This window comes from Podarcis muralis, chromosome 1, assembly GCF_964188315.1.
Source record: "Podarcis muralis chromosome 1, rPodMur119.hap1.1, whole genome shotgun sequence".
NCBI classification, from domain to species: domain Eukaryota; kingdom Metazoa; phylum Chordata; class Lepidosauria; order Squamata; family Lacertidae; genus Podarcis; species Podarcis muralis.
Window position 1 is genome coordinate 47,875,360 of NC_135655.1, and position 9,200 is coordinate 47,884,559.

The 9,200-nt window shown below is 44.4% G+C and overlaps 1 protein-coding gene across 1 annotated transcript; it reads left to right on the forward strand.

The window, feature by feature from the left end:
• The first annotated feature begins 8 nt into the window (after positions 1–8).
• On the forward strand, positions 9–5,356 carry ZFP36L1 (ZFP36 like 1 zinc finger CCCH-type). Its single transcript, XM_028725444.2, has 2 exons — positions 9–234; positions 2,735–5,356. The coding sequence occupies exons 1-2, from the start codon at positions 178–180 to the stop codon at positions 3,686–3,688; spliced, it is 1,011 nt and encodes a 336-aa protein (XP_028581277.1). The 5' UTR covers positions 9–177; the 3' UTR covers positions 3,689–5,356.
• Positions 5,357–9,200: the final 3,844 nt, after the last annotated feature.

Below are 9,200 nucleotides of genomic sequence, written 5' to 3' on the forward strand. Positions count from 1 at the left end.
GAGCTTTACGCAAAACTCTTCTGGAAGGAGAGAGAAGGGAGAATTGCTGGAGCTGGAGGGGGCTAGAGGAGTACCCAGGGAAACTGGAGGCTGTGCCTTACAACACTGTGATTCATTTTATTTTTCTATTCTAATATACTTATTCCACGTCTTCGCCCCTCCTTTTGGTAGCTGAAGATGTCTACAGCCCTCGTGTCTCCAACCATCTTCGAGCTGAGTGAAGTTTTATGCAAAGTAAGTTGTAGCCCCTATTATCTCTTAAAACTTCTCAAGGGAATGGTCTCTCACTCTGCATCTGTCAACAGCCCCCCCCCCCCACGTCCCGTTTTTGCTCCAATATTCAGCGTTTTAGGAGCCTAAAGTTTTGTTGGGTGTTGCGTATTTTTAAGCAACGCAAAGTTTTGTTTGGGAGTTGGTCTGGAGCCTTGAAGAGTTATTTAGGCTGCAATTCTGAGCACGCTTACCTGGGGGTAAGCTTCATTAAACTTAATTGGGCTTACTTCTAAGTAGGCATACTTTAGATTGCTTTGTTAGGGAGATTTGCCTAGGAAGAAGTTAAGATAGGTTATTGCGCCAAATCTAGTAAAATGCTGTTTAGGGTCCTGTCACAAACTAGCCTTCTTCGCTTCCCGTGTTTTTGACTTTGTTGGACTCTCTTTGGCTTTTCTTCCGTTTTTTCAAGCGTTTCAAATTTGGGTGCCTTCTCGAAGAAACTTGTTAGATGTTTTCAGTGACTTGCTGGGATTGCATTCCGAAATGGTTGCCATGCAGTTTGCCCTCTTGCTTTTTGGCTCAAGTTTACAACGGCTGGTCCTTATTCCTTACTGAAGATTGAAAGCCATTCAAATGTATGAAAGCTTGTTTTTAACGCGTGCAGAAGTGACTGGCCCTCTTATTTTCGTGAATCAGAAAGTGTGTTTAAGACGGCAGCCCCTTTTCTTGTGGGAGTTGCCCTTCATCCTAGATTCTGTGCAGTACTTTGAACTAAGGCGTGCCGTGGTTCAGTTTAGACTTTTGCCCATGTTGTGGAATGTGAAATTTTAGCAACTTGTGCATAGGGAGCCGAAGGTCCCTATTGCATTTCAGATAGCAAAACCAACCTCCGGGGTTCACTGGAACTCTTAACGCGTGTCTTAGAAAGTTTCTTGCTTGCAATGACTTGCTCAGCCGCACGTCTAATTGCTTACTCGGGGTGGGGAAAGATGGCTGTGGCCACTTTTCCCCGCAAGTGGGATCTGTTGCTGTTTTTCACGTCTACTGGCTTCTCCTTGGTTGGAAAGGAGAAAATCGGGTGTGTGCGCGCGCGACTGGATGGAGATGTGGAACTGGGGCTTTTGCAAAAGAACGTTTGCAGACAAGTCACCGGCCCTTCCCGCCTCTAGTTCTGCAGTTTGCTGCTTCTTACAGCCAGCAGTTTACCAGGCTTATCTCTCATTCCACTCAGGCGGCTGCGTTTTTCTCTTTCAAGCGGCCTTATCTTTGCATACCCGAAGTCTTTGCCTGTATGCATTTCTCCTACGTTTATAACTAAGTTGGAGGAGAACTTGCTGGTGGGTGAGATCAGTGTTGTGGGAAAGTTAACAACTATAACTAGGTTGCAAAGCACTACTTCATTGAGAACAATGTCACATTGGAACTAGTAGTTTAAATTCTGAAGTTGCACACCTGATTGTGATTTTTCATGGACCCCTCATAACTTCCAAAACGGAGCAAACCTGGGTGTTGGTTTTCCACTTACCATTAAGTGTGTTGAATATGGATGCACAACAATGACTTTAAAAAAAAGTCTCATAGAGTAAACATAAACCGGACCAAGTCTTGCCTTTTACCAAGCATGTCTCCTTCCTTGATGCTTTCAAGCAGTTTAAAACTGAAGCTGCAGACTCTTCTTTGCTGCCAAATGGCTAATTGCAAAGGAATCCTCTTGCGGTTATGGGTGAATTTTGCCATGGATCACATGAAATGCAATTCCTGTGCAGGAGGTGGAGCAAGAGGGATGGGATTAATTTAGATTAGTAACTAGCATGTTTCCCAAAGTCTCACGCCTCTTTTCAACTTGAGTCTTACACACTTCCCCCACCACAGATTTTTTTTTACTCCAGAGTGGGATGTGTTGTATATAGCAATATTATTATTATTATTAATTATTATTATTATTTGTTTGCCTGTATTCACTTCTCTCCCTCCTCCTCCATCCTTTCATACTGGAAGGGGCATGGGAGTAGGGGTTGAAGAACGTGCTCAGAAATTTGGGAGTAACTAGGTTAGGCCTTTAAGGCATAAATTGCATAGTGGAAGTATTGAATCCATGCCTAGCTCGGAAAGGAACATGCTTGGGGGGATGTGGCTGCTTAAGGAATAGTTGGATAGGCCTTTGCCTAGGGCAATGAAACAACATGTATTTCATTGTGGCATTATGCTTGGATGGAACAAATGAACCTGAAGCAAAAGCTGTTGTATAGCAGCATTGTTTACTGTGCCGCTTTGGAAGTATTTTGGCATACTGTATAGCTGTTCCCTGATAGAAAGAGGCTCATCTTTTAGATTGTGCCTTTCATTTTCCTTGACCCAACCTGTGGTGCAGAACAGAGTCTGGGGGCTTTGGGAGAGCCTATTATGCACATAAGGAAACTGGGAGGGAGGTATAGATGCCAGGTTTTAGGCTGCATCTTGCTGAAAGGTTCTTGAGGAAGTTGGGTTGTTGACTGGCCTCTCCTTTTCCCCCCTGCTATAGAGTAACAAGATGCTGAACTACAGCCCTTCTGGTGTCGGAGGGTGTCTCTTGGACAGAAAGGCAGTGGGAACCCCAGCTGGTGGGGGTTTTCCCAGGAGGCACTCGGTCACCTTGCCCAACTCCAAGTTCCACCAGGCCCATCTTCTCAGCAGCCTCAAGGGGGAGCCAGCCCCAACTCTCGGGCCCAGGGAGAATCGCTTTCGGGACCGCTCCTTCTCTGAAGGTGGCGAGCGCTTACTGCAGCAGAAGCAGCCTGGCGGACAAGTCAACTCGAGTCGCTACAAGACGGAGCTATGCCGCCCCTTCGAGGAGAACGGGGCCTGCAAATACGGAGACAAGTGCCAGTTCGCCCACGGCATCCACGAGCTGCGAAGCCTGACCCGCCACCCCAAGTACAAGACGGAGCTCTGCCGCACTTTCCACACCATTGGCTTCTGCCCTTACGGGCCTCGCTGCCATTTCATCCACAACGCTGAGGAGCGCCGCGCTGTAGCCAGCGGCCGAGATCCTGCCATGGCCGACAGACCCCGCCTCCAGCACAGCTTCAGCTTTGCAGGCTTCCCAAGTGCCATTGCTGCCAACGGGCTGCTGGACAGCCCTACTTCCATAACCCCTCCGCCCATCATGAGTGCTGACGACCTCCTGGGCTCTCCTACTCTGCCTGACTGTGCCAGCAACCCCTTCACCTTCTCCAGCCAGGAGCTGACCAGTCTCTTTGCTCCCAGCATGGGGGTGCAGATGCCCGGTGGGGGTTCGCCCACTGCTTTTCTCCTCAGACCCATGTCGGAGTCCCCCAACATGTTTGACTCGCCTCCAAGTCCTCAGGACTCTCTCTCCGACCAGGAAGGCTACCTGAGCAGCTCAAGCAGCAGCCACAGTGGCTCTGACTCGCCCATCCTGGACACCTCGAGACGCCTCCCCATCTTCAGCAGACTCTCCATCTCTGACGAGTAACCTGGTGTTGCCTCTCGGCCTCTTCTAGCCTCTCTTCTTACAATTTTAAGCTTGTAATCTCTCTCCTTCCCACCTCAGCCCCCACCCCCCAAATCTTCTTAACATCTCTGGGTTAGATGTTAATGCAAAGATAGTCCACTTGCCTAAAGTCCACTCACTGGCTGAAACCACAAGTGCCAAAATTACAGCAAAAAGTGATAATCGTTTACAAATGTAGTGCCTTTTTTTAACATGTTCACTGTGACTATATTACCTCTCCAGCTGCAGAGGGCACCAGCAGCCTCCACAGAGCTCTGTGCATTTCCAGATGTGCAGGGAATATCCGGAACCAGCAGCTCCTATCACTGGCCATGATGCAGAATCTCCTTTCTTTCCCCGCCCCCTTTCTCTAGCCAGTGTTTTGTAGACATATGGCATGTGGACGCCTGTTAACATCCAACCCTTACCACCTTTTAAAGACTAACCTTGCCTGAATCTACTCAGGTCAGCCAGAAGAACAGCTGAGAATGGACAGTAGCTGTCACATGCATGGGACTTGGTGACTGGAGAGGGAAGCCAGATGGACAATGAAAGACTTGCTTTTGGTGCTACAAGTTCCTCGTGTGTACATGTGACACCTTCAAAAGCGAAACAAAAAAAAATGGGGGGGGGTGTCTAACGGTGTTCATTCCACACATGCAAGTTCTGTGTAAACAAAGTTCCAGTAGTCATAGCTTTAATGGTTTTGCTCTAGATTACAATAGACCTATCCATAGAGCACTCACGCCAAGCTTTTTATTTTTATTTTCCTGGGTTTTTAATTTTGTATAACTTTTCAGAAATTGGAGAGCAAATTTTGCTTGTCACTGCACAACAATATAAAGCTTATTTAACTTATCAAAACGTATTTATTGCTGAAACCTATGCTTTTTTGTTAATTTTGTTCATATTTATCTGGATGAATTCATAGAATATATTCTTTTATGTTTAAATTATGATCTTCCATATTAATCTTAAGATTGTGAAGTCTTTTTCTTTCCCCCTTCCCCACAGTTTAATATATTATACTACAATGACATTTTTTGTAACTTTACACTTTTTTGGTTATTTTATTTTTAAAAAATGAAAAATTAATTTAAAAAAAATGCAACAGCTGTGTTTGGATTATTTATTTTAGATCGTTCCCCTTTTTGTGTCAGACTGCAAATTGAGTTTAATGTGCTTCTTTGCCTCTATGCCCCAACAAGGCCTTTCCTGGATGGGATGAAATTCTGGCCACATTGCTGTCATTGAAGGCTTTGTCAATGACTTCAGTAGGGTCATGATTTCACTTCTGGCCTCAAGAATGTATACGCACAAGCTGTGCTGTGAGACGATAAAATGGAAGACTGCTTGCTTCCTTTTTTGTAAGTACTTAAAGGAAAAAAAAGTCTACCCTCTGGTTTCAAGTGCCTATCAAAAGACATTCCAAATGCAGTTTGTCTTTGCATTTCTGTATTCCAAGAATGGAGTGTTTCCTCATTTAAGGTAAACTTTACTGGCACAAAGAACACACTGAATGTAATTTTTCCCATTACTGTTCACTACATTGCCTTTTTTCTTTCTTCCTTTGTGTGAGTTTATTTAAAGAATCTTTTGTAACGACTGTTTGCAGTTTAAATCAATAAACCCCAAGTGTTTTTTCAAGAATTTGATAGTGAAATTGGTTTTCCTTGCAAAAAAGTTCAATAACTCTTCAGAATGAGGTCCAGTCTTGACAAATCCTCTTGCACCAGAGTAGAAGTTAATTTGCACAAGAACTTCTGACTTTCCTTGTGATCTATAAGTGATTAGGCTGGGCTAATATTTATGCATCTTATCTTTGGCTTGCACTTCTGCTCTTATTAGATGGGCTGTTTTTATATAAAATAAAAAAATTCCTTCCAGTAGCATCTTAGAGATCAACTAAGTTTGTTATTGGTATGAGCTTTTGTGTGCATGCACATTTCTTCAGATACAACTTCTGAAGTGTGCATGCACACGAAAGCTCATACCAATAACGAACTTACTTGGTCTCTAAGGTGCTACTGGAAGGAATTTTTTTATTTTGTTTTGACTACAGCAGACCAACATGGCTACCTACCTATTATCTATTTTTATATAGTAAGTTATTAAATAAATACTGCTTCAGGGATTCAAACATGTTTAATTCCTGCTTTGAGAGCATATTGTGTTGGCCAGAAGAAAACAGAAAAGTATTGTCAAAATGCCAAATAGTTCATCAAATAGCAGAGTGAACGCATTGGGTGGTTTGCCTTCTAATCTGAACTTTATCTTGAGCTTCCAGGAATTGTTGAAAGCATGTCATTGCCCTCATACACTTCCTTTATGTGCCAAATGTTCAAGAGCCCCTAAGAAGCTCTCTCCCATCTGCCTCTACACACACACACACACACCTCCATTATTTGTTCATTTTGCTAAATAGGAGTACCAAGCTTATTGGCACCTTGTGACAATTTCTCAAATGTCTCAGGCAAGAAAAAAAGGGTTTCTTAATGCAACACATGCACACACATTCTTCCAAACTGCTGGATTTGTCTTGCAAGCCTCTGGGATTTAGTAGTCCCAGTGTCACCGTGCAATAACAAAGGGACAATCCAGAGCTGAAGAACAGGGTGGGGGTGGGGACTGCTTCAAAAAATGTTAATGGGAAACAAAAGTGACAAGAACACATCAAACATGGTGCTCCTGCACTCTCAACCCTTCAACAGTAGGATCTGGAAGAAGATGCTGCTTGTCTGAATTGCCTTTATTATCTTGCAAAAATAAGAGCATTGTGGATTAGCACTGACTCCACTAGATACATGAACATTTTGGTTCAACTAGGAAACAAAACAACTTCTAGAGTGGGGAGCAATGTTCCATCTTTGCAGAAAAAAATACTACTGTGGCAACTTAAAAAACAACACAGGTAAATTGCAGAGGCTTTCATAAGAATCAGAATTGTAGAGTCGGAAGGGACCCTAAGGATCATCTAGTCCAAGTCCCTGCAATGCAGAACTATGCAGCTGTCCCATATGGAAATCGAACCTGCAACCTTGGCATTATCAGCACCACACCGTAACCAGCTGCTCATTTTTTCAGATGCAGAGCTCCAGAGCTCATTTTTTCAGATGCAAGAAGTGTTGCCCACTATTGGCTAGGGGAGGGTCAAAAAATTTAAGAGGCACAGTAGGACTCTTATGCCTGTGATAGACTTAAGCGCACCTCTTGCATTTCATGGCTTCTTGACAATTTTGTGAATAGAGTAATGGCAAGTAACTGTTAGTCACCCAGGAAGTTTCATGGTCAAGTAAGGATTTGAAGTTGCGTCTCCCCAGTCATGGTCCAGCTCCAAAGAGGCCAGAGGAGAAGAAGGATGACCAAGACAGCTGATTATGAAAAAGAAGGGCTTGTTAGAAAGGGTGCTGTGAAACAAAAAGACCCCCCAGCACCTAAAATGGACAAAAAATGTGTACTGCTATTAGTGGATGGGCTGAAGAGTCTTTCACAACTAATGTGAAAGGATTTGGAAGATGGAATGTAGGTTGAAAAGTAAAGATCTGATTAAAAGATAATGGATGCCCAGAGCTGAAGGAAGTAGAGCTTAAATTGTGCCTAAAGACAGGAAAGCGTCCAGGAAGCAAACGGGCTTTTGTGGGTCTTTGAGTCAAGGGACATCAGGTTACTTTTGCAGATTTGCATAGCAAGAAGAAACATGCTAGCTGTGACTTCTATAGTTACTACAATACAGTGGCCTGGTGGCATTTAGGAAGCAGAAGCACGTGCCTCCAACATTTATCCGATGAAAAGAGGGCCATCCTAGTCTATTATTATTATTATTATTATTATTATTATTATTATTATTATTATTATTATACCCCACCGATCTGACTTCCCTATACAGGGCTGCCTTCAGATGTCTTCTAAAGGTAGTATAGTTACTTATCTCCTTGGCTCAGGTCACATAGCTCTACACGCTCCAAAAATTTTCCGATGAAAATAGGGTTGTCCTAAGGGAAAGCAGGGAATTATTGGATCAAATCAGAAACTGGGACAGCTTTTGTAAATCCAGGACTGTCCCTGGAAAATGGGGACATTTGGAGAGGTACTGAGAGGTGAACTCAATTTCACCTACAGGCTGAACTAAACAGTAAGATTTCTAGTCTGCTTCTAATACAAAGTGTTTCACATTTAAAAGGTAAGTGAAAAGGTTTAGGTTGAATTTGAGCAAAACCAGCGTTTTGAGGAAATTTTAGTAAATAGGCCTTTGACTTGCCTGGTATCATAACATGATGATCTTCCCGCTGTGGTTGTCTTCCAATACAAGAATAAACTTGCAATAAACTTGGATTTCCAAAAATAACAGCTGATATGTATAAGAAGCTTAAAAGGAAAGGGGACAAAGCTGATTCTGGTAAGTCCTTTCTGTCAAGGCAAGATAGAACAAATGCAGCCTTTTAGAAGCTATTTGGATCAAATAGGGAAGGGGCCACCATTTCTCTGCATGTGAGAAGCCATAGCACATGAACTTCCAAAAGTAGCTAGTGGTGTATATGTAGGAATTGGATTAGCAAGAGAATCTTGCTTGAAATAAGTTAGGGATTCTGTTTGGGGGGAAACACATTTCTCAACTCTTCCCTTCAAACACTCCTTGAAATGCTGGCTGCAGGTTCCATGTAAGAAGGAAGAAAAGTTCTGTTAAGGTTGTGCTGTTCCCTTGGTTAAGGGGGAGTGCTGGTTCACCCCATGCATGAAAACAAAAAAAGGCAGATCCTGGGACTTGGTGGAAGACTTCTGCCCACCCACATGCTTTGTTGGTGTTTGCTGCTGCAGATTGCAATGGAGAAAGGTATTTACTTGCACTGCATTTCAATGTCTTAAAAGGCCTGCTGTAAACCAGATCATTAGGGGATTGCATTACCCAAGAGCATACCCCTCAACTGTCCCATTTTAAGCGGGACATCCCGGACTTACAGAGGCCACCCTGGCTTCTGGTGGGATCCTGGGATGTCCCATTTTGGCTCCTGTGAGATTGCAGCCCCCAAACATGCACGTTTTGGGGGGACTTGTAGAGCCAGTTGCAGCATCAGGGGCACAGGGGGACGCTTCTCGGCCCACCAGCCCTTGCCCTCAGCACACTCATGGTGCGCAGGACACAGCAGATGTGCCAAGCGAGGCAGGGAAGAAGGAGCTGCCAGACTCCTCAGGATGCAGCCTATGTCCCCCTGTGCCAGCCGCCTCAACATGGTGGTGAGGAAGCACCAAGGGTGAGGCAGTGAGTGGAGAGGAATGCTCCACAGCAGCACAAACGGCACTTGGCTGTGACATGTGCCCCGTCGTGGCTGGGAGCTAAGCAGGTGCCCACAGGCCCCGAGTGGCAACAGCACTGCCTTGAGAGCTGCTACCTCTTTCCAATGTTGGAAGAAAAAAAGGCAAGATCCAGATCTGGCTCTCTCCACAACTCCTCACTGCTGACTGGCTGCGTTCCCCACCAGTAGCTGGCTTGAAGGAG

Excerpts from the sequence above, each read along its gene's own strand:
- ZFP36L1 (XM_028725444.2), top strand. The coding sequence starts at position 178 with ATGTCTACAGCCCTCGTGTCTCCAACCATCTTCGAGCTGAGTGAAGTT. Across the intron at positions 235-2,734 it reads TGAGTGAAGTTTTATGCAAA|AGTAACAAGATGCTGAACTA; the intron begins GTAAGTTGTAGC and ends CCCCTGCTATAG.